Source organism: Chroicocephalus ridibundus, chromosome 2 (assembly GCF_963924245.1).
Source record: "Chroicocephalus ridibundus chromosome 2, bChrRid1.1, whole genome shotgun sequence".
NCBI classification, from domain to species: Eukaryota; Metazoa; Chordata; class Aves; order Charadriiformes; family Laridae; genus Chroicocephalus; species Chroicocephalus ridibundus.
In genome coordinates this window covers 168,386,727-168,413,182 of record NC_086285.1, presented here as the reverse complement: position 1 = coordinate 168,413,182, position 26,456 = coordinate 168,386,727, and the positions used below count along the sequence as shown (strand labels likewise).

At 46.3% G+C, this 26,456-nt stretch overlaps 1 protein-coding gene across 7 annotated transcripts; it reads left to right on the top strand.

Annotated features, from left to right (window-relative positions):
- Window positions 1-78: 78 nt before the first annotated feature.
- Window positions 79-26,009, top strand: EEF1D (eukaryotic translation elongation factor 1 delta). Of its 7 annotated transcripts, none has more exons than XM_063327664.1 (9): window positions 79-230; window positions 12,220-12,343; window positions 14,169-14,240; window positions 20,380-20,448; window positions 21,638-21,734; window positions 22,002-22,105; window positions 22,900-23,151; window positions 24,332-24,526; window positions 25,916-26,009. In XM_063327664.1, the coding sequence occupies exons 2-9, from the start codon at window positions 12,224-12,226 to the stop codon at window positions 25,952-25,954; spliced, it is 948 nt and encodes a 315-aa protein (XP_063183734.1). In that variant the 5' UTR covers window positions 79-230; window positions 12,220-12,223; the 3' UTR covers window positions 25,955-26,009. The 7 variants fall into 7 exon arrangements, with proteins under 7 accessions (XP_063183734.1, XP_063183737.1, XP_063183736.1 ...); XM_063327661.1 differs by lacking the exon at window positions 79-230 and adding an exon at window positions 8,768-10,026 and having other exon boundaries at window positions 20,383-20,448; XM_063327660.1 differs by lacking the exon at window positions 79-230 and adding an exon at window positions 8,768-10,026.
- Window positions 26,010-26,456: the final 447 nt, after the last annotated feature.

Genomic DNA, 26,456 nt, shown 5'->3' with positions numbered 1-26,456 from the left:
CCCTCCCTGCTTCTCTCTGACTGTTCCACTGTGGAGAAGGATGCGGGGGGAGGAGGCCCGCGCTGTGGATGCGGCGCGTTGTCTCCCTCCTCGCTGCCGCTTTTCCCCCCTCGCGAATGGTCCGCGCCGCCCCCACAACCCCCCGCGCGGCGGGCAACGCCTCCTTTTGCCTCGGTGGAGGCCGAGCGGAGCGGAGCCGCCTGCGGCCTGCCCCGTGTTCTGCGCTGCCGGTGAGTGCTTATAGCCTTCTCACCGCTACCCCGCCGTCCTTCGTCCCCCCACCGTGGCCCTCGGTAACGGCAGTTTCGGGGGTCTCTAGGGGGTCCCTTCCTCCTCTCACAGCCCTTTTTGGGGTGGGATGTGGCGGCCCCTCATGTATTACATGAGGCCTTTTCCTGCTAAGGGGCCAGGAGAAGGGGCTGTGGGGGCTCTTCGCTATCCGTGGGGTCCCTTTTTTCCTCACACAGTCCCCACGGAGGAGGTTATGATTATTTCTCCGTTATCTGTGGGGTCCTTATTGCTCCTAGGCCAGGGGAAGTGGGTTTGGGGGGATAACTCGTTATCGGTGGGGCCCCTTCCTTCACAGTGGCGGGAAGGGGGGAGTTGTGGGGGGGCCTCATTATATGGGGGAAGCTCTTCCCCTGTTACAATCTCAGGGAAGGGAGATTGTGGGGTTTCCCCATTGCTGTGTGATCCCTTCCTCTTCACGGCCTCGGGAATGGGGGTAGTTTTCCCCCCCTACCATTATTTGTGGGGTTTCATTCCCCACCCACCCCGGAGTCCTGAGGGAGAGGCCTTAGGGTGCCCTTAGTCTTTGGGATTACTTTTTGTCACTCAAAGCCCAAGAGAATAGTGGGGCGATCCCCCTCGAGCCCTGCACAGTGTTTTAACTCTCTTTGCTATTCATAGGTCTGGGAAGGGGGTTATGGGAGCCCCCCCCATTCCCTGTGGGGTCTGCTCTCCCCTCACACCCCAAGAAAGGAGGATGTGGGGGGCTCTTCGTTGTCTGGGAGGTCCCTTTTCTCCTCCTAGGCCTAGAGAAGGGGGTTTGTAGAGTTCTTCCATATGTCTTGAGTTGCTTCACCTTTACAGGTTCTAGGTTATGCCTTGTTATGGGTCTAAGGGCTGGGTGTGCTGATGCTGGAGGTCTCCCAAAACTTGTTCACCTTTTAGGAGGGGGAGGCAGGTTCCCTCTCTGTTGGGGTGCCGGTTTTGGGGTTGCCTCTGCTACATGGAACCTCAACCCTTTGAATTTAGGGGGTTCAGTATGGTTCCTGTCCTGGTAGGGAGGAGAGTTTAGGAGACCACCTCCTATCCTCAGTAGCTCCAAGTGCCTTGGGGGGGTCTGTTCTTCTCCCCATTCCTCATCTTGGTAAGGATTTCTTGTTGAGTCACCTGACGCAAAGGGAAACTGGAGCCCTGTCATGGCACAGAGCAGCTGGCAGCCCTCTGTAACTGAAGGCGACGGCCTGATCCTGCCCATGGCCCAGCACCCTTAGCTGCCTCGCCCAGCTTACTCTGGAGCAGAGAGCCCTGTAAAGCCTGGCCTCCCCCATTGTCCTGCCCTTGCTCTGTAGGTGCACCGGGGCTCTGCTCATCTCGGCTCTCCGTAACCTTGGCAGTGCCTCCACCAGCCTACGTTGCTCTTTCTGCTTTTCCCTTTTGTTTCCACGACAGCTCACTTGGGGAGGTATCAGTTTCAAAACTATATTTGGGGAATGGGCAGAGACGGGGAGGTGTGGTTGTGTGGAGGCTGTTAGTGTGCTCTCTGGGGGTTTGTGAAGGATTACAGCTGTAGCTAAAGTTGCTGAGGCTGCTGCGGTCTGTCATTCCTCCCCTCTGGGTGTTCACTGAAATCAATATGGGTTTGTTCTTTCACGTCTACATCGTTGATGTTTTGGAATTGATTGTAATCTGATGTTCACAGTCCTGTTGTGCTTGGTATGGAGGAGAAAACAACTTTGCTTGGCTGTATAGCTGTAATTCTTTCCTCTCCTTTTCTAGGTGTGCCCTCTTTCTCCCTGACCTTGCAGGTATGCCTTTTTTTCGCTTCACCTAAGCTGTTTGTTTTCAACTACTTTGCTTTTTCTTGTGAAGGTGACTTCTTTACTGTCTCCCTACTGCTGATTTCCCATGTCCTTGATTATCTCTTCATTAGCAATCGTCAGCATTGTTGCTTGAAGAGTCATGTTTTTAGGTCATAGAGGTTGGGCTTCATTGTCATTTCCCTGGTGAAAGGTTAGTGTGGAGCTTTGTGTTTTAGCAAAGGTGATGAAGGTGGTTCCTGTCCTGACTGTGTCCTGCTTTGAGATGCCAGCTCTGCTGGTGGAGAGCCAATTTAGAGAGTTAAACCAGCAGGAGAGCAATACTACATGAGTGTTAATATTTTCTTTTGCTTTAGCTGCCTGTATTGATTCAGTGCCAGTGTTGAGGAGGGCGTGCATTTGCTCCCTTCAGCTGCAAGAGGCCATCAGACCCTCTGGTGTGAAACCAGTCTCAGTTCTTTTAACTTGGAATTGCTGATAAGGAAAAAAAAGAGGAGGTGGGGCAGGGTTGATGTCTTTCCTTTGCTGTAGGTAGGAGGCAGCTATGTCTAACTGGTGCCTAAATGCCTTGCTGGAATGGCTCCTGCTTTTGTGCAGGACTGCAGCAGTAGCAGTTTTGGGAAGAGAAGCATGTCACTAGGAAGGTGTGGGCAGTGCAGATGTCTCGAGTGTGACATAGCCCAGGTGCTGGTCTGAGGCTGCAGAAAGGAACTGATGGTGCCCATGGACCTTCTTGCTGTCCTCTGCGCCCTGTCTCTGTCATCAAATGGGTCCTTTCTGGGTTTTCTGGCTTTTTTTTTTTTGTCTGCTGCTGGGATTAGTGTTCAGGAGCTTCTAGTGGGGAGGCTGGTGTGACATGCAATAGGACAGGAGCACTAAATATAACCATGTTGGCCTGGTCAAAATCAGCTGTGCCAAGGCATGTAAGCAAATACGCAAGATGAAGGCCTGGGCTAGAATCTCCTGTAATGAGAGCCCGTCAGTGCTGGGGGAAGAGCGAGCAGCGTCGGGTTAATTGCAGCTTGGACTTGCAGAAATCAGGACTTTCCTGCCTAGCCTTTGGGGTTGTGTCCATGGGGTGTTTTTGGGGTTGAACGACAGAGAAGCTGCCCTGTGTTTCTCTCATCCCGTGTCCCCCGGTGCCACCCGATGCCCATTTTTGATGTCTTCTCTGAAGAAAGGAGTTGAATCATGACTGTAATCTTGCCCTCTTGGTTATGACTTGCAGTAAACAGCTGTCTCATCCCTCCAAAAATCAGTGATGGATGAGATTTGCTGCTCTTGCTCATCTAGACATCCTTTTTTTTCAAGGCTATTGCAAATATTTTAAACCACATCAAACTGTTAAATTATTTCTGGGAGAGCTGCTTTCAAATTGTGGTGCTGCCTGAGTGGCTGTGCCTTGTTGGAAGCTGACAGGTCAGCCTGGTGCAGAGTTGAAATTAAAATCGCAGTTCAGTTCCAGTGCAAGAAATTGTGCAGTGCCTGATGGAATTTAGGTCTCTGTGAGGTTGTGACGGATGTATTTATAACCTGACTCCCCCAGAAACCCCACATTTATTTTATAGGCCTCTCAATTCAGGATAAATGTAACTTTCTCATGGACAGAAGAGAAAGAGTGGCTTTCATTAAACAAATAAATGGAGTTGACTTAACTTTCTTTTTTTGGCTACAGCCTGAGGGTAATGTATTGTACGCTTTTGTTTCACTGACTTTTGAAAAAGTAGTTGGACTTAAGGGGATAATGCAGCCAAATAGCTGAAGTCCAAAGCTTATTTCGGATTTACAGAACAACAATAGAGACCTTTTCATTGCCTATTTTTAACTTCATGCATTTCCCTACAGCGCTGGAAGCACAGCACAGATTTGTTCTGGCTTGAAATACCCAGGACGTGATGACAAGATAACACCAAGCCCAAAGCTCTGAAGCAGTAGCTACGATTAAAAATTCTTTCAGGTTTTTGTAAGCCCTCTTTAATAGTCCATGGGAGGCCTAAACATGGACCTGTGATTTTTTTGTTACTTGGGAGCGTTTGATTGTTTGGCATCGATAAAGATTAATAATGGCATTTGCCTTTCCAGTGGCTTTATGGTTTGTAAAACACCTGATAGATTGTCTGCACTGTCACTGGAAAAGCAAAATTGTCCTGGGTACACAGGAGCCAGTCTCTGGTGCCTGTAGTAAGAGCCATTGCATTTTTCTACTCAACTTGCAGATTTGTGTTTCTTAAACGTGTTTTATGAAGTTTGCTGCCTCTGTCTCAAAGTGTTAATTTGTCTTCGTGCTAAAAAAAGCTAATTAAATGAAAAACTGCTTCACTTCTGAAAAATGTTACCAGGCAGTCGATGAATGTGGTTTCAGGAGTGGTTTGAAGGAGAGACTTTCTGAGCTGCCACCTTGGTTCTGATTGTGCGCTGGCTGATGGGTTTCTAGTTCATCTCTGGTTTCCGTACTCTTGACTTTCACCAGTGGACAATGTTCATAAAACTGTAGCTTGGTTTTATTTTTTAATTGTAAAGCTTCCTGTTTGAGGAAGTGAAGCGAGTAGTTGAGAATACCAGGCGGAAAGCATTGAAACAACCGCTGTGGTTTGGTGCGGTGGTAAATCTTAGCTACCTTGGACCGGGCTGCGAGCGACGTGACGTGGTGCAGGCTCTTAAGAGAGTCCAAGTCAGCATAAATCTCTTCTGAAAACCTTTGAAGGAGGTAAGTTTGTCCCTCCAGACTTTGTCAGATCAGGTATACTCCCTTCACTCATCGTACTGGGATTTAGCAGACTTGGCTGAAGCAGGATTGTGAGCTGGTCTCTTGGCTGGAGTGAATTTGTATGCTGGGAGAACTGGTAGTGCTCTGGTCTGGTGTTAATAGTCTGCAGCTCATCTCTCATCAGGCTGTCTCCACCGGCCTAAGTGATGGTTTGTGTAATTAAATCCTTGTATATGCCTTTTCCCATGTTCCTCTGGGGGAACTTAGGAACACAAAGTAAAAATTACTTTTTCTTTTCCAATTCTTGCTTGTGTTTGTAAACTTGACTAGAAAATCTGGTCTTCAGCATAACTGAACTTAAGGTTTGGTCCCTCGTGGAAACAAATAGGTGCTGCGAGTATCTTGGGCTTATTTTTGGAAAATGATGTTGCTACTCGTTATGGTAAATTCCTTTTAGGAAGATTTTCCGTGGTAATAATCTTCATAAAAAAACAGCACTCGAATTTCTGTGAGCCAGATTTGATGGGGAACTTCCGTGGTCACTGTATCTTGGGGTGTTTGTGTTGCTTCCTTGCAGAATACCCTTTTTCTGCTGAATTGGTGACATGAGAAGCTGCGTCTTGTCAGGCTTCATAGGTGTAGACTCATCGGTATGGCTCTTAAATTCTTACAGTCTTAAATTCTACCACAGCTGTTTGCGTGTCGTATTGATGCTTTTCCTGAAAAATTAGTAGGCTGAATATTAATCTTTTATTTCCATCTCATTTGTAGGATGTTATACAGATGGCTAACTTGCAGCAGAAATAACTACAGTGATGTGAATTCATTATTTGACATTATAATTGTTACATTTTCAGAAATTCTTTCAAGTATTTGCTCTTGGGTTTTAGTTATCTGAAACCAGGGGACCCCAGCTTCGCTTTTGCGGTATTGGTATGGCAGGTTGGCAGCCTCTCTGGCTGGTTCCCTGTCACGATGGGTAGATCCTTTTGGATATGTGCATTATTATATATTTTTTTATTGCTTGTTATTTAAAATTAAAAGTAACTGGTTGTCTGTGATGCTGGTTCATGAAGATGACGTGTTAACCAGCTGTATGTTTAATTAAATGTATTATGGAGCAAATTAACTATATGCTAATACATTTGGCTGTTGTCATTCTGTGCCCTCGCTGACTAGCTGCTGCACCTCTAGAACTGGAAGATTTCTCTAACTTTATCTTTTTTCTTAATGCTATCATAGGAGCTAAAAAAGTAAGTACTCTCTAGTTGTCCTGTGTTTTTTGCACTTTCTGGAAAATCGGGAGAATATAATCACGATCTGATTACTTACTAGACAGATTATTGCACAGTTTTCTGATTTCCATTACAAATAAGTGTACCTTTACAGGTTTATTTATTAAATTTATTTATTAAATATCACTTTGATTCAAGACGCTTCTTTGCGAGAACCTCCTGATAGCCGGAGTTTAAGCTTTTTGCTGAAGGACTTGAGCAAAATCACCTATAATTAAAAAAAATAATAATTAAACCCCAATTTTTAGGGCTTTTTTAGTCCAATGGTCGTGCTCTTTCTGTATGAAATATTAATAGCTGTAATGCAAATTACATATTTAAAGGTGTGACAGTTTGAGCTGCATTGAGTCATTCTGGGGGTTTCTTGTTACACCCGCTGGAGATTCTTCCTGACATAGCTTTAAGTCATAACCTCGGAATACAGTAATACCTGCATTGGGTTAATGACATATTCTCAGTAAAACATCTCCCTGAAGGCTTTATTCACTTATAAATTATGCTTTTTTCTTGGGATAACTCAAATGAAGGTGAATGTAGAGCCCAGCAGAGCATGTCAGGCAAGTGTAGAAATAACGATGTTTTGTTTAGGAGTCCTTATTGACCTAAATAACCTAAAAATTCAAATGTATTGCCCTACCTATGCAGTTTCAGTTGTGCATTTTGCTTTCCCTGTGGATTTTGGGCTGGCAGGTTACTGCACTAGATCCGGCTGGCTGTTATGGCAGAATGTGCCTTTGTGCACAACGCTTTTAATTTGCATCACTTAATCCTTTCCAGTCTGCCAAATAACTGACATGCGGGCATTGCTCTAGCAGACATTGCCTCATCTTGATGTGACTCTCCAAGAATCCCATTTAAATTAGTTTTAATCTGTTAAAGATTATTTTTTTAAGGGGAATGCTGTCTGCCATGTAAGAATATGAAATATCTAAAATTTTTGTGTCCAGCAGCTGAGATGATCAGGAGGATGAGGCTGCCTCAACGATTTTTTTTTTCAAAACGTATCCTTGTACCTCAAACTGACTTCTGCAGGCTCTTTAGTGGCACTATCCTCCATCTGCATGACGTATGTGATGTCATTTGTCACTGCCTGATGATAACACCATGGAAGCTGTAGTAGAACTTATCCCAGTGAGCAAATCGGAGTTACTGGTTGCTCCTACCTTGCCCTGCGTGTGCTTCCAGCTGGGGTGGTTTTGGTGTTAATGGTAAAAAGTAGATTAATGTTTATTAAAAGCACTGGTTTGTTTCTAGTTATCTGTAGTAAGAAGTGTTTTATTGCTCCATAAGTGGTGTAAAATGCAAGAGAAGAGTGCAAAGTAAAATAAAGACTTCAAAATAGACTTCGATTTAGATATTAAACATTTTTAGCCATGTCCCAGTGTTTTCAGCAGCTGGTGGAAGAACAGTTTCACAACTCCAATAAGGAAAAAAAAAATCTACTTTTGCTTTTCATAGTGATTTTTATAATTTAAATATAATATTGCATTGCTTTAGTATTTTAAGCTATTAAAAATTAAATTAAAAGTTTTTCAAAAGGCAAAGGTTTACTTGTAATAACAGTTTGTTTTTACTGGTCTGTCGAGTCCCGGACTTGAGGCTTGCAAAATCTTCCAAGAACGGCTGGAACTGCAAGCCATCGGCTGAGGTCTGGAGGTTATTTCAGCTGTATGTGAATTTTATTTGGCAACCTGTCGCAGATAAATTGTTAGCTATAAAACTTGCAGCTGTCTTACAGATACTTAATTAAAATACTTAAAAGAGCTGGCTTACAGACACTTAAAAGAGCTGGCTTACAGATACTTAATTTTGGACCCTTTTTTTTTTTTAACTCCCGGGACCTGACCATGAAGTGTTTGGCAGAGAGGTAATTACCTACTCATTAGATTTTTTGAGCAGAACAGTAAATTCTGTACTTGGAAAGATATTTCCCTATACCATTTCCAATCTACACATACTTGAAACTGCTTGATTATTTTATTATTTTTTTTTTTGCCTAGTAAGGTATGCCTAGGGCAGGAAAACACAAAGCAGGTGCAATATTTTTCATTTCAAGGGAAGATTTTCTTGGTGAGCTAAATTAATAATGAGCTCTCCAGCTCTTGGTCAGTTTTAATTTGCTGGTAACTGGGGTTTTAAACGGAATGGAGTCATAGTTTTTCAGCCAGCTCCCTCTGCTGGCTTCCTAGTAGCAAAACACAAATACGTGTAAGCAGTGACCTCTAAATACACTCAAGAATTGGGGCACCTTTCTATTTTTAGCTTGTCTTCTCAAAAGTTCAAAATAACTAACAAGTAATTAAGGACTAATCTCCTAACTTGGAAAAATATCTTCTATGTTACCAGGGATTTAAACAAAACCTTGTTGTGTTTTTTTTTCCTGCCAGTTGTCTTTGAAAGTGAATTTTTAAGGGCTTTCAGCCAGTGCCTTTATTTTTAAATAGGAATATTCGTCAGGACAGGAGAAGTATTTTAGGAGGAAGGTTATTTTGACTTCAGAAATTCGATGTGTTCAGGCAGTTTAATTTCTTTGAATTAAAATTTATAATAAAGGGACTAAATGCTTAGGCTCTTTACCATGAATGATAATGGCATGGTAGCTTTTTGACGCACTTGTATTACTTTAAAATGACTAAAGTCTGATGCATGCCCTTGCTTTATTTAGTTTTGCTGCAACTACATTGTTGTGCTTATCTTTTAATGCTGCCACTCTTTGGAAGATGAGGACAAGGAAGCCTCCCTGCCCAGTAGAAAAAGTGTGGGTAGACAAGCACAAATACGATGAAGCAGAGAGACTGCATTACGAAAGAGAAGCGATGCTAGCTGCCGCGGCCCCCGAGGAATGCCAGGAGGTAGAGGCTGTAAACGGAGTCTGCAATGACGACTCTGTTGAAAGTGAATTCAAGGGAGACCTGAAGAGAGCAAGGAATGGGAAGAAACAAAGGAAACGGAAGCGTTCTCCAAAACCCAAAAATGCAGCCTTCAAGTTAGACTCTATTCTGACTGGTTTGTTAGCTGACCATGTGTGGTTTGAGAAACCTTTCTATGATCACGCTGAGAACGTGTACAGGCAAAAACTAGTGGATTGTCAGATCCAGGAGGCACCTGAGACTGCGCTAACTGCTGAGCAGTCCCCTTTAGTGTCCAGATCAAAACCTGTCCAAGATGTTCCTAAGCCAAGGATGCTTTCAGCAGCCCTGTCCTGCTCCCATGGTAGTCTGTCGGCTTGTCACCATGTTGTTCAGGATGTCTGGGTCAACAAGTTTGACTTCGATAAGGCCGAGGAGATGTTTATTGAAAAATCTCAGTTCTTTATTCCTCCAAATGTCCTAGCCATCCCATCTGTGGGGTCAAACGCTGGCAATGTTGGGCTGAGAACGCCGGATGAGGGCTATGTTACAGCCCTGCCTACTCCTGCTACCCCAAGCTTAGCTCCAGACATCATTGCTGATTCTGCTTCTTCCTTCGTTCCTGGTTTACCTGGCTCTGTACACCAGACGGTAAATGGTAAGCCGCAGATTTCAACCTTGCAGGCGCTCATGTCAGAGGTGTGGTTAGAGAAACCTCTCTATGATGGTGCTGAGAAGAGCTTCTACGAGAACATGTTTGACGGTCATCCATCGGCCAAAGGCAGACAGCAGCAACGCGGCTGCCCCGAAGCATTGAAGAACCCCCCCGAAGCTGGGAAGGACCACAACGTTGGAAAGCAAATGGGCATCAAGCATGTGGAGATCGCCACCAACTCTCCGCTTCCCAGTGATGCTGAGCAACCTCCGCCTACCCGCTTTTTTCTGCATGAGGACAGTGAAACTGTGTGGCTTAACAAGCTGACATACGACAGTGCCGAGTCACGGTACTACGCAGCCGAGGCTCTGAAAATGTCAAGAGCGGGAGAGAGTACGAAGATGCAGGAATCCACAGTAGTAAAACCCGCCCAACCAGCTGCTTATGCTTCGAGCGTCCCTGCTCCAGAAATGAAGTAGGAGAAGTTTATTCTGGGGTAACACTCACACATGCAAAACTGCCAGGGCAGGATTGAGCTGAAACAATTTGCATGTGTAGAAGATGGGCGTCCCCTGCGTGTGCAGGAGCGAGCGTGTGTGCTGCTGTAGGGAGATGCTCCTGAGCTGGGGAGCATGTTTGTGGGCAGGGTAAATGGGGGAAACTCCCTCAAGGAGCCCCATTCTGGTCATTGCTGGTGGCTAAAGGTAGCATTTGTGTGGTACAAGCCATTTAAAGTCAGGGCCGGGAGGTGAGCTAAGGTTTGACCCCCTTTTTATATAGGGGAAACCCAGGGCTGTGCCCCTTTCTGTGTTGCTATTATGTACAAAAAGCCATAAAAGTGAGAAGTTGGAGAGAGTAATTATGAGTTTTAAACATGCCTGAGACAGCAGAACATGCAGCGTTTCATCTTTGACCTTAAGAAATTAAATTGGTGGTTATTCACTATGTATTTCTGTTACTGTTATGTCTGTTCTTAGCGGTTGTCCCCCATTCTCCTGCAGAGCACGTAGGTTGGTTGTTCAGCTCCATGTGAGAGGTTTGAGCATCGCTACCAGTATCCAGCTTGAAGAAGGCTTGGGGATGACGGTGAAATACAATTTAGAGCATCAAGTCTGGTGGGAGCTTGTGCTGTATTTATTTCATTGAGGGAGAAGGTTTGATTATTCAGTCTGGAAGCCGCTGTTAATTTTGGGACAGGGCTATTGGATTACAGCTCATTTAACATGCACGTATGTAGCTGGGCGGGAAGAGTTTGTTCTCAAATTGTAGATGACCTTCATAGTTGTAACTTGCAGTTTACAGATGGAAACATTTAAATACTTCCTTTTTAAGTCATGAACGAGGCGATATAGAGGGTTACAGACAAGTTTTAGAGCTCACATGCCTTTCACCCTGTCCCATTTGGGATAATTTTCTCTTTAGTTGGACAGAACTAGATATTTGGTCGTGCCTTTCACCCTTCCCCAGGCAAGTCCATGTGTCATTGTAAAATATGTGGCATAAGTTTGTCTGTAAGTGGGGTTCTCTGTTAGTGATACTGGTTGGCAGCTCAAGCCAGGTCTTGGAGGTTTGAGTGATGGCAATGGCTTCAGTGGAACCAGTAGAGGACCTGTATGGTGTGGTGGCCTCTTCTGAATGGGTAGATAATGAGAAAGTTGCTTATTTTATAAGAGACTCGTCTGTTGCCTTCTGTGGAAGTGCTTTACTGGAGAGCTGTGGCGTTTTGAGCTAAGGAAAGGGTTTGCAGGTTGCTATTAGTTGCTCTCTCCGCATTGGGTGGTGGAACCTGATAATGGTGTGGTTTCGTTGTGATGCCCTATCCGTACTCTGACCACTTCCTCAAGCTGGTGTTGGCTCTGTAGCTGTCCCCTGGCTTGAAATAAGGGCACATCTTGTGTTTCGTTGCTGATGATTTTAATTTCTAAACCATTGCAGCAGCTTCCAAAAGAGCACGTGCGTGGTTACCGGTGGTACCACTGTAAAATGTGCATGCATCTGGATTCCTGGAGGCTGGTCACTGTCGGTGTCAGGCGGTATGTTGTGCCAGGCTGTTCCTTACAGGAGGATTTGGTGGTGCACCTAGTGAAGCGTGGCGTGACCAGGTAGAGATGCGTACCAGCTTAAGAGAGCCGAAAGTTGCTGTCAACGCAGTTGAGTCATGTTCAAGGAAGACTGAAATGTGCTTAAATTTGTCAGCTGTGGTGTCAGGAGTTGCCTGTCACAGAGTGTCCCCTTGTTGCTATGCTGTAGCGTGGCACGTGCTGCATATTCTTCGGGCTTTGTTTTCACTGTGACCAGGCATCTTAAGAATTAAAAACATTACTTCCCTTTCTGATTCTCATACATGAGGCATCTTGTCAGCAGATGCCCACAGTCTAGAAAATCCTGCTCTGCAAGCTTTTTTGTGGAAGAAGGTACAGATCAAATGATTTCTTCTATTCCTGCTTGGTGCCCTGTTGCTAAATGCAGGTCAGTCCAGGCAGACAGGGGTTGATTAGACTGCCCTGTTTTCTTAATAGGATCCTCTTTACTTAAAGCTTTCCACTGCCGAGCAGAAAGCTGCAGGCACAGCTCTATGGGGGAAGAAAACACTCTTCTGTCAAGCTCATGGCGAGCCACTAACCTTCTAGGAACTCACTTTGGTGCTTGATTTGTTCCCTTTCTGCAGAAGCATGGCAGTCGACTACTTTATGCATGAGAAGATCTGGTTTGAGAAATACAAGTACGACGATGCTGAGAGAAGATACTACGAGCAGATGAACGGGCCAGTTGGCAGCTCTTCACGCCAGCAGGTAACGCTTGTTCTCAGACGGGGTTTAGCAGAATGCTGGAGCTTTAAGAGCTAGTACAGAGCGGGCAAAAGGACATGAGCCAGCTGGACGTGGGCTTCTGCCTGATTTCCACTCTGGGTGCTGCCTTTTCCCAGTGTGAGGGTCTTCTCTGGAGCTCTCTTAGCCTACGCCCAGTTATGACCCCTTTTGAAAGACCACCTTCTGTGGACTGTGAAGCATTTTTCCAGTACTACCGGTGTACTGGAAGATCAGACGCCCTTGTAACAACAGGCAAACCAGTTTTAGGTTGCAGCAGTTACTTTTAATCATTGCAGGCTGCTATGGCGAGGCACAAATGCTATTTGTGATCTAACGGGGGTGCAGTTTTAGCCACAAGCCCCGAGAGCTGCGGTTCCGTTGACTGGGCTGGGTGAAGAATTGACCTGTCCCCATTCAGCCAGGGAAGATGCTGTTCTGGAGCAACTAAGCTTCCCTTTGCAAGGGATATACCAGCTGTATATGAGATGCTCAATATTTGAAGAGAGGCATCATGGCTCCAAAGAGACCAGAACTTACATTCCTTTTCATCTCTTTGTACCCCCTGCAATATTCAGTGTGCTCCTGCAGAAGACTGCATCACAGTACTGGTGAGTTGGGGGGAGCAGGTGGAGGGGAAGCAACCACACCTGAGCTGAAGTAGTTCAAACTTAAATATTAGCCTGAAATTATTACTGTTTAAAGGTACAGAGCTATCGTAACCTCTTCCTGCTGTATAAAGAGCTGTTAACTGCTTCTGCGTTTGGTTGGTTATGTAGAAAGCTGCTTAGAGTTTTAAATGGCTGTCTTGCAAGTGTTTAAGGGGAAGCTTTTTGCTTAAGTAATAGCTTCTAGGCACACTCTGTCTATTCCTGCTGCCCATGCTAGCATAGTGGTGGCACAGCACCTAGGACACTTGCATAAAAATTAGAAGCTATAGGTAAGTGCTTGAAGTAGATGTTAAAGTGCAAACCTCTGCAGTGCTCTTAAAAGAACATCTAGACTATTTTCATGCCACCTGAGGAGCTTCCAGTGAAGAAGTGGTGAAGGCTCTCGTGAAGATTCTGCAGCAATTTATCAGCCACTTCCCAGTTAAGGAAAAAGATCCATGCTCCTTAAAAACCTTCCTGCAACCTGGAAGTGGTATCCACCTGAATGTGTCCAGGCTGTGGCTCTTCTGTGGTCTGTTTGACACAGGGGTATTTTGGCCCGTGGGCAGTTTTATGTCTCAGATCTTGCTTGTTGGGGTTGCAGTCTGAGAGAGGCAAGGAGTGAGTGGATCATGGAAACTGAATTTGTGCCTTAAGAAAGGGAATTTTCCAAATTCAGGCTAAGGCATGGCAGTAGGAAGATGGAGGGGCGAGGCGGGGAAGTCTTGTGCTGCTGTGCTCTGGGTAATGCCTCTCTGGATAGAAGACTTCAGTTAGGGCTGTCACTTCTTGCCTGAATACAATGACAGGTAGTACTCCAAAAAAGAGCTGCCTAATGATAGATCTCTAAGGAGTACTGAAATGACTCCAACCCTCTGCCTGGCTGGCAGCTGTTCAGGGTAATAACGGAGAACTTGAAAAGCTCTTGACTGGATGATCTTCTGGGCACGTGGCCTGATGTGAGTGACCAGGGATTGCAGTCGGTGCTGCTTGATTTAGATCCAATCCTTGCACCTAATTTTGCAGTACTTGCTGAATCATTGGAAGGAATCCTCCCCCATTCTTACCCACCCTTTTTTTTTTTTAATTTCCCTGACCAGTTTCCCATGTTTCTTTTTTTTTTTTGAAAAAAATCTTGGTTCTTTCTGCACTGTTTGCAGGAGAACGGAGCCAGCACGATCCTACGCGACATTGCCAGAGCCAGGGAGAATATCCAGAAATCGCTGGCCGGAGTGAGTACCCAAGCTCTCTCACCAGCTGGCTACCTGCAACCATTTTTAGCTGTGGTGCATCTCACAGAACTCCGCTGTGACCACTTCATAGATTGTGTGGCTTCTTATTTTTAAGTTAGAGGAGAAGACTAAGGTGTGCAGCGCTGTGTACCGCCAGCATAGCTCCATCCACTCCAGAGCACCATTACTACTAGAGTGCATGCTGCTTACCTGCTTGCTAGCCTGCAGTGCTTTTTAAAACTAACTGGACTGAGGTTAAAATTCTTCCAACTGCGCATTTCTTTTCTTCTTCTCCTGGCGGAATGTTCCCACAAGTCTTATCTAACAAGTTACGAGTCGCTGTTAAAATAACCTTGCTGGGTAGCACAGCGCTGAGCTGCCAGCGGGAGCATGTATGTCTCTCTTGGGGTACACTGAGCTGCCACCTTCTCTTTCCTGTTTTGCTTTCAGTTAGGGTATGTGCAAAAAAATGGTATCTTCCATCTGCTGCATCTAGGGAATTCAGCTTGGCTACTAGTTCTAAGTCTTGAACCATCCTGTAGAAGTTCAGTCCCATCCTTTCTGGAGGTGTTTTTGTGCTGATATGTACAGACAGCACTGTTAAAAGTTAATTTTTTCAATAGGAAGCTGAGATCTTAAACTAATAAGTGGACTGGTTTTGTGAGTGAAGAAAATTCACAGAATACAGCCCACATGTCTTGAATTCTTACCTCTGCAATAGGACTATTACATACCTGCACATATCTTCCATCCTTTTTCTATACTGATTTGGCCCCACAGCTCCCTCTTGGGGTATTTAACACCTTCATTTTCTATCTAGAGCAGTACGATAACAGGGAGTCGAGCCTTTCTCTAGGGGAATATTTCATATACATCCTTAACGCAAGCAGAAAGGAGCCGTATGTTTGGGGTGAATGCCAGGGAGTTAGGCTGATTCCTTTCCCTGTGGTGGTCTCACCGTGCCTGGTGAACTCGACACTACAAAAGCAACTTCTGCAGCCGCTCACATGAGCAATCCGAGATCCTCGGTATTGCACTGGGAACTTGGATGCGGATGCAGGAAGAGCAGGGCAAATGTGATGAAAGGATGGTGGGAAAGAATTAAATTTGTGTTGGTTAGGTTCAGCGGTCCCAAATACAGCATGGGAATGAAGGGAAAGTTCGGACACTTTAGAAATATTAAAAAACAAACCAAAACACGTTGAGGAGGAAAATACTTGGAAGTTTTCTAGCGCTAATTTCTTGCTTCAGCATCAGTATTTCAGCCAACAGCTTAGGGAAGATATTTCCTAAACTGCCTCATTTAAGTTCAGATCTGAAATAACATGTTTGGGCTTCCAGTAGATTCTATTGGCATCTGTCAAAGACTCTTAGTTTGGACTTTAAAGGGAATATGTGGGGAAATGAGCCCCCATCCTCACCAGGGTTGGAGAATTCTTTGCACAGGTAGTGTTAAATGCCTTTGGAAAGACCTTTCCAAGCTGGGCAAGGTTGCTGCTTCCTCCAAGACCTTGTCTCCTCCAGGAGCAGAGTCTGGATGTGGTGAGTAGGGGCAGGAAACCTAAATACAAATCACCTGGCAGTGCCACTGGTCTACCCTGAAGGTGTATTCTCATCTTGCAGAATGGCCTGTGGTTTGCCAGAGATGAGGAGTTACTTGCCCTGGCCTGTGACTCCTGTTAAAGAGCTGCTTTTTGTGAGAAGCGTGTAAGTTTGGATCGTCCAGGTCCTGTCCGTGGGGAAGACTGGGGGAACTGGCGAAGCACCAGACCAAAACCAGAACAGAAATTTGAGAATATGAAAGTCTTTTGCATCCCTATGGCACTTATTGGAGTTAGTGCTGAGTAGAAAGAATTCATCTACTGGATTTTATTTTTTTTTGTTCCTGTGAAGGAAGGTTGGCGGGCTTGGGGATTTAAGGTCAGGACTGAGCCATGGGGCCTTAAAATTGTTTGTATGTTAGAAAGACCGAGCTGTTGAGAGACAAGTCTGAAATACCAGCTTTTGTAGCTTTTCTTTCTGAAGGATCATCGTTCATATCGGACAACTGTGCTGTAGAGCAGGATTGACTTTAGATAGAACATGCTTAAATTTTGTTTTTATGTTTCAGAAAGCCAAACTTAGACTGTCCGTTCTACAGAATAATAGCGATGCATGTTTTTATAGCTGGATTTAGTCTTTCCTTCCACCTGAACATGCAGAGTTATTGTCAGGAGTCTAAAGATGTAGCAAGTGGAAGAGTTGGTTCTTGTAAGATGGGAAGATGGAAGATTAATGTGAAATTCGGCCAAGGCTGCTTTCAGGTCTGCTTCAGCTGGATAGCGGTGTTCTGAAACGTGTGAATGAGCGTTAGAAGGGTTGAGGCAGTGGTTTGTACCTCCCGAAGGAGGGTACAAAGCCCTGATGCTGTGGAAACATTTGTTTGCACATACCTGTCATCCCGCTTTCTGCATGGTCATCTCTGCTTTAAACAGTCTCTCCAGTTGACATCTGCTCGATCCCTAATGCTTTCCTCGATGTGAAGTTGTTAAAACGTGTGCGGTACTGCGGCTGGTGGCATTGAGAATTACAGCTGGGGACCTGTGACATGGGAAGGATCGGCTTGCTTGAGATCAGAAGCAAGTCCAACAGAGCGGGTGACTGAAATTCTCCCCTCCTAAACCCTGCCCGGAGGCTGTAATGAAAGGGATGTCACTGGTGTGGGAATCTGAAGCTCTGTTATTCTCCTCTCTGCCCAAGCTCCCTCTCACAAAGCTTCTGTATTTGTGGGTTTCAAACAAGAAAAGCTCCCAGAAAACCTCTAATCTTGCTGAAGTGTTTGAAGGCCAAATCCAGAAACGCGCGCGGGGGGAACGGTCACACCTTCTGTAGGAAACCAGCCAGGAGCCATCCTGCTGGTCTTGGTATAGTTCTTCAACATCATTTTCCTACAGATATGTACATTCTGACCATGGCTAAACTTTCCCTGTTTCCAGAGCTCAGGTGGACCGACCTGAGGGGAAGGGCTTTGTATCTCTGCCTGAAAAAAAAAAAAAAGTTTTTATTTTTTGGCTGAAGCTATGAGTGCTTTGTGGGATCTGGACCAGAAAACCTACACATCACATCAGTAACCGAGCTTGTAAAATCCGTGTGCTGTCCTTTGCAACTGGTTAACTCAAATTAAGGGAAGAAAAGGGTTGATACCTCCAGATAATACTTGTGGTGAGGGAAGCGCCAGCTTTCCAGCTGTGTCTGTTGGTTGGACCTGACTTACCAAGGGAAGAGACTTTACCTGTAGTTGTCGAGAGAAATTTCTTTTCAGCTAATACCTAGAAATCTGTCTGGACAACTACAGGTAAGAGCTCTTCCCTTGGTATGTCAGGGAGCTTGCAAAGCACTCGCAGCTTTACCCGAAAAAAGAAATGCAACCTTTGCCAACTTTTTCTTCATTAATCAGTGTTCTTGTCTCTGATTTTTAAAGTATGTTTTAGAGAGTCAAACTGTGGAGAGGGCCAGGTATTGAAAGCCCTTTGAGGCAGGATTCTGTTTTCTGCCCTTCATAAGCAAGAAGTCCTAGGGTTTTAATTTGCCTGGATGATTAAATTTATATGCAGTCCTTGGCGTGGTTTCGGGCTTGTTGAGTGCTTCTGCTATGCAAAATATTTTGAAGAGGTTGCAGCTCTCGTCAGTGCATCACTGATGTGGGTTCAGGACAAAACCTGTGGCTTAGGCTTAGAAAAAACAAAGGTTTTAAGAGCTCAGACCGTGAGACAATGTACAGGAAGTGACCAAAGTGATGCTCTGGAACTCACCACCTTTGGGATTTTGAATTACTGTCCTTGATAAAACTCACAAACGCTTGTGTCGTGCTTCCTTTTGGCACAGTTGAGTCAGAAGAGGAAATTGCACTTGGTTGTGCATAGGAAAAAACACACCGTAGGCAGCGTGTAGCTTAAATTGGTGACCGCATCTCTGAAAGCTTTAAAACATTCTCACCTCAGGGGAAAGCCCACAGTCTCATAAAGGCAATTTTTCCCTAATTTCTGAAAGTGTGGCTTGAGCACCTCCCAGAATTGGGAACTTTATTTCAGTGTTCTGCCTGTTATACCCTGTTTTACGCAGGTTACGGGTTCTCAAAGGACTGGCCCGGTTTGTGAAGACCTTTAATCTCTTGTTTGAGCTTGGGGCAGGAGACCCTCTCTTCCTGACAGCAAGAAATGGCTGTGCTCAGGCTCACCCTGCCCTGGGTTTGCTCGGGACTAACAAATAGTGTCTGAAATCCACAGAGTGTTGATTTAAGTGCTGTGCCATGTCTCTGAGCGCTGTGAACCCTTTTTAAAACCTCCCTTTTAAACAGGCGCAAAAAAGACAGTGCAGAGGAGCAAGTGAATCCTGTTTTAGGATTAGTTTAGCGTATGTAATCTGCTGAATCAGTTCATCTGGGTGCACGGCACTGAACTATTCGCATTAATTTTGTGGGTGTTTAACCTGTGGGTGCATCCAGGTTGTTAATTAGTCTTGCCGTTTCTGCAGAGACCTCAGTAGCGACTTGCAGCCGAGAAATCCCGGAGGTGAGATGACTCCCCACGGAGCCACCCAGATAATCTGTGCTGCAGCTCCTCGAGCGCCTGTGCTACCTGTATTACCGCATACTGGGGAGGCCCATCATTAAATGCCCCGCTGAGAATGCTGGCTCTCCTCAGGGCTTCATTATCGGTATTTGCAACCTTGATATCGTCTCACCTGCAGGCTCAATATAAGCTGGCAAAGGAAGGGTGAAAAGGGAGGGAATTTGTGCATTGTAGAACCGTGCCTCGCTTTGCGCGATTCCCTGGGTGCTACACAAAGCTTTACAAACAGCATCTAACAGCAATATACCAGCTAGATTTGTATTGTAGGTTTTTATAGTACTCCAAAGGTCTGTTGCAGTAACAAAATGGCATATTTCCATGCTCTTGCTTGTTGAGAACAGCATCCTCCAGAGCAGAGCGTTTCAAAGTCCTCCTATCTTACTCTTGCAAGCCCATAGCTACACCCGTTTGGGGAAAACGGCTGTGATTTTTCTCCTCGAACTTCCCCGGAATGACAGAACCGCACAGGGCTGGCAGGTTTCTCTTGCGCTGGAGGCATCCTGCCAAGCTGGAGACGTTTTTCTTGGCGTGACTGCAGGGAGGAGCAATGCTGGTCTATTCCGTGTGAGACTCCAGGATGGCGGCTGACAAAGGGTAAAGGTAGATGGTACTGCCTCTGTTTGCATTTCTCATCTTTGAGGGGTTATTACTAATTACTAACAGGGAAGAGAAATGTGGAGGTACAGCTGGCTTCTGTGTCAAATGCTTCCACTAAACCTGAGAGCCAGGGTTTAAAAGCCATCTTGCAGCATCTTCATCATCCATGGTCACGTTCAGGATAGCCAGGGCAAATGCAGAGCCTGCTGAAATGTGTCAGCATTTGGCTCGAAAACATGTCTAGGGCTTCAGTCTGCCAAATATCTGTGGTGCTTGCTGCTTAGCTGAATCAGCAGGCTGCTTTTTTGGGGGGGGAAAAAAACCCAGCTGTGTATGTCTTTGCAGGTGACACAGCTCCTGTGTTTGATCCTGAAGTGCTTTTTTCAAGGGGGTAGGGACGGATGTGACTGTTGCCAGAATTCGCTTTTCACTGAATGAACTTAGACCTTGGCGGCCCCCGATGGTGTGAGTGGAACAGAAAGAGGTCAGGCAAGGAGTTAATCTGAGCTGTAATTGTTGTCCTTGGGGCATAAGGCGGAGGGCTAGCCTGGTGTGATGAGCCCGCTGTGGCTTGTGGCCTCTGTTCCTGGCAGCGTTATGTGAGGATGGAAGCCCGTGCAGGGGTCTCATTGAGTTGTTGAGCCAGACCACGCTCCAGACATCTCACTCTAGTTGTGCCACCCAGCTGCGTGACCTTTCCGCAGGCACCGAGGTGTTTTAACGGGAAAGATGGCAGAGTTCATGGATAAATGTTTCTGTGTGGGCTTTGTTTGGTGTGTAGTTGGTGTGAGGCTGTACCTCGTTGCTTGACGGTTTGTCCTGCATGTGGATCTGCTTCCTGCACTTGAACTGCCTCTTCCAGCATGAGTGAAATCCTTTTCTGTCTTCCGCGTTGAATCAAACGTTCCCCCAAACCTTTTTGCCCTTTGCAGCAGAAGACAGCTCCTCGTAGCAAAGAAGCTCCTTCTGCCCGTCACAAGAGGCAGTCGGGCCGCTCAACTGTAAGTCACCTGCGCACGGAAGGAGCTGGTTGTGTGATTTCAGAGGACCTTGTAGGGCAAGGACAGCCCTGCCTTGGAGAGATGGACCATATTCTCCTTCCTTAGCCATTTGTCCTTTGGCGTGTTGGTCGTAGCTCACCCTATATAACGGGATCTTGCAGCAGGACGTTTAGGTCTCTCTCCCAGCATGCTGTCTGGGGGCTGCAGGTCTGCACTTGTGTTCCTCAGCATAAAGGCTGCATCGGAGATTGATTTCATGGTGCTTTTAACATTTGGCCCCTGTCCCTCATTGGGGTGGGTGGAGAAGGGTCTCTTTGACCTTCCTGCAAGGAGCAACTCATGCTGCTCCATCCCAGGGCCAGGCATCTCCCAGACCTGCTTTCCGTGTGCCACATATTCATCATCTTAACCCCTCTGTTCCCCTCTCTCCATCTTTAGTGACTGCTGAGATCTCAGGAGCACGTCAACTGCAACCGAGAACTAAAGTATAATTATATGCAGGGTGCACTTGAAAGAGTATAAATTATTTCCTCTATTGTATTCAGTTATAAATGACACTTAAAGCAAAGCGTGAAGGCCTGTTATTTTCTTTCCCTTAGCTGATTTTAATTTATAGATAAGGGCATCCTTAAAAAAAAACCAGAAAGCTCTTTTTTGCTGTTAAAATAAATACTTTTGAAGCTGGATTGGTAGAAGTGCTCCCTCGGGATGTGTTAAAGCAGGGTTTAAGTTACTTTGAGAGGAATTAAAGGCTGGACCGGGGAAAGCGGGAGCATAGAAATGCTGGGATCTTTCCAGCTTTCACAGTGACTTGCTGGGTGACGTTAGGCCGGTCGCTTCTGTGCTTGGTGCCTTGGTTTGTCTGCAAGAGGGGACCAGTTGTCCCATTAGTGTGAAGCTTTCAAAACCTTTGCGTGTTTAGCAATAGTTTGTGGTCTGAGACTGCAAAGAATGACTTTATCCTTTCCTCATCAGTGCCAGCTGCAATTTCTCTAGATACTTTCCATGCTTCATTCTGTAGAGCTCGTACATTCCTTTTATAACGCCTTTAGAGAAAAAGTCCTTCTTCTTAGATTAGCTTTCAAATTTTCTTTTTCCCTGAAGGCATGACTCTTGCTTTGCTTCACTGAACCACTGAGCTCTGGCGTAGCTGAACAGAGTGGTTTCATCTCGTTTTTCCTTGTTGCAGAGCGCGAGCACAACCTCTTCTGGGCCTGCTGGTGACCAAAATGAACTCCTGTCCAGAATTTCTCACCTGGAGGTAGAAAATCAAAACCTTCGCAGTGGTAAGTAGGAGAATCTTCTGGCGTGAATGCAAAACTTGGATGGGGTCCTGCTCCTGTGGGCTGTATCCCTTACTGAGTTTGTCATCAGGTGAGCCCGTGCCAGTGTCTTGATTGGAGCTTTGCAGGCTTCCCTCTGACTGGGGCGACTGGTGTTTTTAAAGCCCACTTTGGGCAGCAGTAAATTTGTCCTGACTTCAGCGCTGATGCAGAGCCTAGAAAATAAGGTTATTTTTAATATTCTTTCCCCCCCCCCCACTTTTCTCACAGTTGTTGCAGACCTACAGATGGCCATCTTCAAGTTGGAAAGCCGCCTGAATGCTCTGGAAAAGTCATCTACCTCCCACCAGCCCTCACCGGTTCCTCCAACCCAGGTGAGCCTTGGCAAGGCGCTGTTCTTGAATGCTTCACAGTCACAAAGTGCCAGGTTATTTCCGAGGCCGCTTGGATTTCTGAAGATGGAGAAGATGCTCATAGTTAGGATGCGTTAGTGGCAGCTTTTCCAGGAATTTTGGCAGCTGACTCATCATCTTTCCCAAAAACTACATGTAGAGAGGAGTGTTCTACCCTAAGACCAGCAAAGGAGCTGCGTTAGAGATTTCAGCTAAGGAGACCTGGTGCAGATGTGTGGAAATTTGGAGTTAATATATACATGTCCCCTATAAGAATGCATTTAATTTAATTTGAGAAAGCTCTGTGGGACTGAATTCACGGCACCGGTTTGATCAATTCTTGTTGTTGGTTGAAAGACACTAGCAGTGGCGCTGGTGGTCTCTGCAGTAAGCCTGTGCAATGGGTGCCCCCCGCCCTCATGCTAGAGGAAGAAGGAAGATGCTTGGTTGTGTTCCCAACTGCTGTCCCACTCAGACTTTTATGGTCTAGGTATCTTGAGCCCTTAGGAGAAGGATCAGCTCTTGGCTACGTGGTGGTTTTTTGCTCTGAGTACGGCCATGCTGGATCAGTTCAGAGGTCCATCTGGTCGAATGTCCTAATTTGATGGCCAAGAACTGATTCTTCACACAAATGACAGGGTGTGGGCCATGCTCACTGTTGTGAGCAATGTAGACTTCTGTTCCTGAACTTCTCCAGAGTGCCGCTCTGATTCAACTTCACGTTATTCTCCCCTTTTTCCTTAATGCAAACTTGAATACGTGTCACCCCAATGAAGAAAGTGGAACCATTCAGTGTTCCCTCCAAGAAAGTGGAGCTCCCTTCTGCTTCACCAGCAAAGAAAGTTGAGCCAGCTGCTGCAGAGGAAGATGATGATGATGACGACATCGACCTTTTTGGTAGTGATGATGAAGAGGAAGACCAAGAGGCTGCTAAAGTCCGGGAGGAGAGACTGCGTCAGTACGCAGAGAAGAAGGCCAAGAAACCGGGTCTTATTGCCAAGTCTTCTATCCTTCTGGATGTGAAACCAGTGAGTAATTGAAAGGAGGGGGAGATCCTGAGTCAGGCTGTGTCTTGTGCTGCAGGAGGCTGTAAATCGTCTCACTCGTACATCCGAGTGGACAGGTGAATCATAGAATTGTGGAATCCTAGAATTGTCTAGGTTGGGATCTTTAAGATCGAGTCCAACCATCAACCTAACACTGCCAAAAATTACCACTAAACCATGTCCCTCAGCTCTACATGTCTTTTAAATACCTCCAGGGATGGTGATTCCATCACTTCCCTGAGCAGCCTGTTCCAATGCTTAATAACACTTTTGGTGAAGAAATTTTTCCTAAAATCCAATCTAAGCGTCTGCTGGTGCAACTTGAGGCAGTTTCCTCTTGTCCCGTTGCCTGTTCCTTTGGGAGAAGAGACCGACATCCCCTGGCTACACCCGCCTTTCAGGGAGTTGTAGAGAGCGAGAAGGTCTCCCCTCAGCCTCCTTTTCTCCAGCCCCAGCTCCCTCAGCTGCTCCACATCAGGCTTGTTCTCCAGACCCCTCACCATCTCTGTTGTCCTTCTCTGGACATGCTCCAGGCACCTCAGTGTCTTTTTTTGAAGTGAGGGGCCCAAAACTGGACACAGTATTTGAGGTGGGGCCTCACGAGAGTCGAGTAGGACCTGCAGATTTTCAAACAAGGGGTCAGAGCGAGGTGGGATGTTGCAGCTGGGATCTGCAGCCTGTGTGTCCTTGAACCGTGGCGAGTGCAGGCTGTTTATCTGAGGTTCCCCTGAGCAGGACTAGCCCTTTTCTTTGAAGAAAAGACAGCTAATAAATGCCCTAGAGATGAAAATAAACCTGTCTTTGTCAAATTGTCGTGGTAGAACAAAAACTCTGGGCTGCCCAGTGCTCTCAGGGTTGCCCTCAGTAAAAGTCACTTTAAAGTGAGCGCTCCAAAGTGGTTGTGTTGCTGCAGGAAGAATTCCCCTTGCATCTGCAGTGCCTGTAGGTAGAATGGAAACACCACGCTCTGCAACATTGCTGCAAAGTCAGATTTAGCTTGGCCAAATCCATCAGCCGACTCTGATGAAAACAGTAGCTGAGAAGAGGGCAGCTTGGATCAGCTGAAATCTACTGAGAGGTGCAGTGTTGAATTTTAAGTCCCTCTTGGGGCCAGTGATGGTCTCTATGAAAATGCTAAAGTTCATACTTCACTCTTTTCCAGTGGGACGATGAGACTGACATGGCGAAGATGGAGGAGTGCGTCCGGTCTGTCCACATGGACGGGCTGGTGTGGGGAGCCTCCAAGCTGGTCCCGGTAGGTTATGGCATTAAGAAGCTCCAAATCCAGTGCGTAGTGGAGGATGACAAAGTTGGAACGGACATCCTGGAGGAGGAGATCACCAAGTTTGAAGACTATGTAAGTCTTTTCAGCGAGCTGTGTAGTGCTGGGTGATGTCTGACCCACGGGGTCGTTCTTAACTAAGGTGCATTTGTGAATTTTGGCAAACAGAATCACAGAATGGTGGGGGTTGGAAGGGACAGACCTTCGGAGGTCATCCCGTCCAACCCCTACCAAAGCAGGGTCACCTAGAGCAGGTTGGACAGGAATGCATCCAGGTTTGGAATATCTCCAGAGAAGGAGACTCCACAATCTCTCTGGACAGCCTGTTCCAGTGCTCTGGCACCCTTAAAAGAATTTTTTGCTCATGTTGGGATGGAATTTCCTGTGTCCCAGTTTGTGCCCGTTGCCCCTTGTCCTGTCTCTGGGCACCACTGGGAAGAGTCTGGCCCCATTCTCTTGCCACCCACCCTTTAGATATTGATAAGCATTGATGAGATCCCCTCTCAGTCTGCTCTTCTCCAGGCTGAAAAACCTCAGGGCTCTCAGCCTTTCCTCATCAGAGAGATGCTCCAGTCCCTTGATCATCTTCGTAGCCTCCACTGGACTCTCTCCAGCAGTTCCCTGTCCTTCTTGAACTGGGGAGCCCAGAACTGGGCACAGGACTCCGGCTGTGGCCTCACCAGGGCAGAGTATAGGAGGAGGATAATCTCCCTTGACCTCATGGTCACGGTCTTTTGAATGCCCCCCAGGATATCATTGGCCTTCTTGGCTACAAGGACACATTGCTGCTGGCTCATGGGCAACTTGTTGTCCACCAGGACTCGCAGGTCCCTCTTTGCAGAGCTGCTTTCCAGCAGGTCAACCACTAACCTGTACTGGTCTGTGGGGTTATTCCTCCCCAGGTGCAGGACCCTACACTTGCCTTTGTTGAATTTCATTCGGTTCCTCTCCGCCCAACTCTCCATCCTGTCCAGGTCTCTCTGGATGGTGGCATGGCCTTCTGAGATTCTGCACAGTGTATATATAAATATATATTTTAAGGCTGACTGATGCAGATACCTCGCAGAGTCATTTTGTAGGCTCATCCAGCCCTGGCTGAGTGTTATTTTGGGGAACCCCTGCTTTTATACCCAGCCTGTGCAGCACCGGGGTAGACGCACAAAGGGTTAACCTTGGGAGCTGGAGGGAGATGTCTCCGTCCCCATCCTTCCTCCTTCCATGGAAATGATGGAAGCTCCAGCCCTGTGCCAAGTGATGTGCAGGTTCCGTAGAGCTCCTCGTCTGGCTGTATATTAAATACCAGCCCCTAAAGTTCCTCTTGCCCCTAAAGCTCCTGGGGAGCTGGGCCATGCTCGATCTGTTGAGCATTGCTGTGGAGAAATCCCTGCTACGAGTGCTTTCTTTTGTTTAAAATGTCTGAAAACCCCTTGGTGACCTCCAGCTGCTGCTTTTCTTTTCTTTCAGGTGCAGAGTGTTGACATTGCTGCTTTCAACAAGATCTAGAAGGAAAATACTGTATCCCCTCTGAAACTGTAACTAATAAAGATCAAGCTCGGGAGTGCAGCTTGGATGATGTTTTTCTCGGCCAAGTGCAACTTCTGCAGAGTGATGTCGTGAGACTCCAGGGATATTTCCCTTCCTTGTCACCTTTGTAAAAGGAAAAAGGCCTTGAGACAGGAGGTGACCTACGTTTCTGGGTTGGAATTGAAGGTCTGAGGGGCCTCCTGTTTGAGTAGCCCATGCTAAGAGTGGTTGCACTCACCTTTTTCCCAAGGGTAGAGGCATCAGTCAGGCTTTATTTAAAAAAAAAAAAAAAAAAAAAAAAACCCAAACAAACCACAAACTGAGATAAATCACCAGGAACTGCCACCATTGCTGGTTTGGGGCTGAATTTCCTCCCTCATTTCCCCTGGCTGCTCTTGATATCCTTCATGGGTTGCTTCAGCCCATCATTTGGCTCGTTAGGAGCTGAGGGTGGAAAGGGGAGGTGGCATCTCTGACTGTA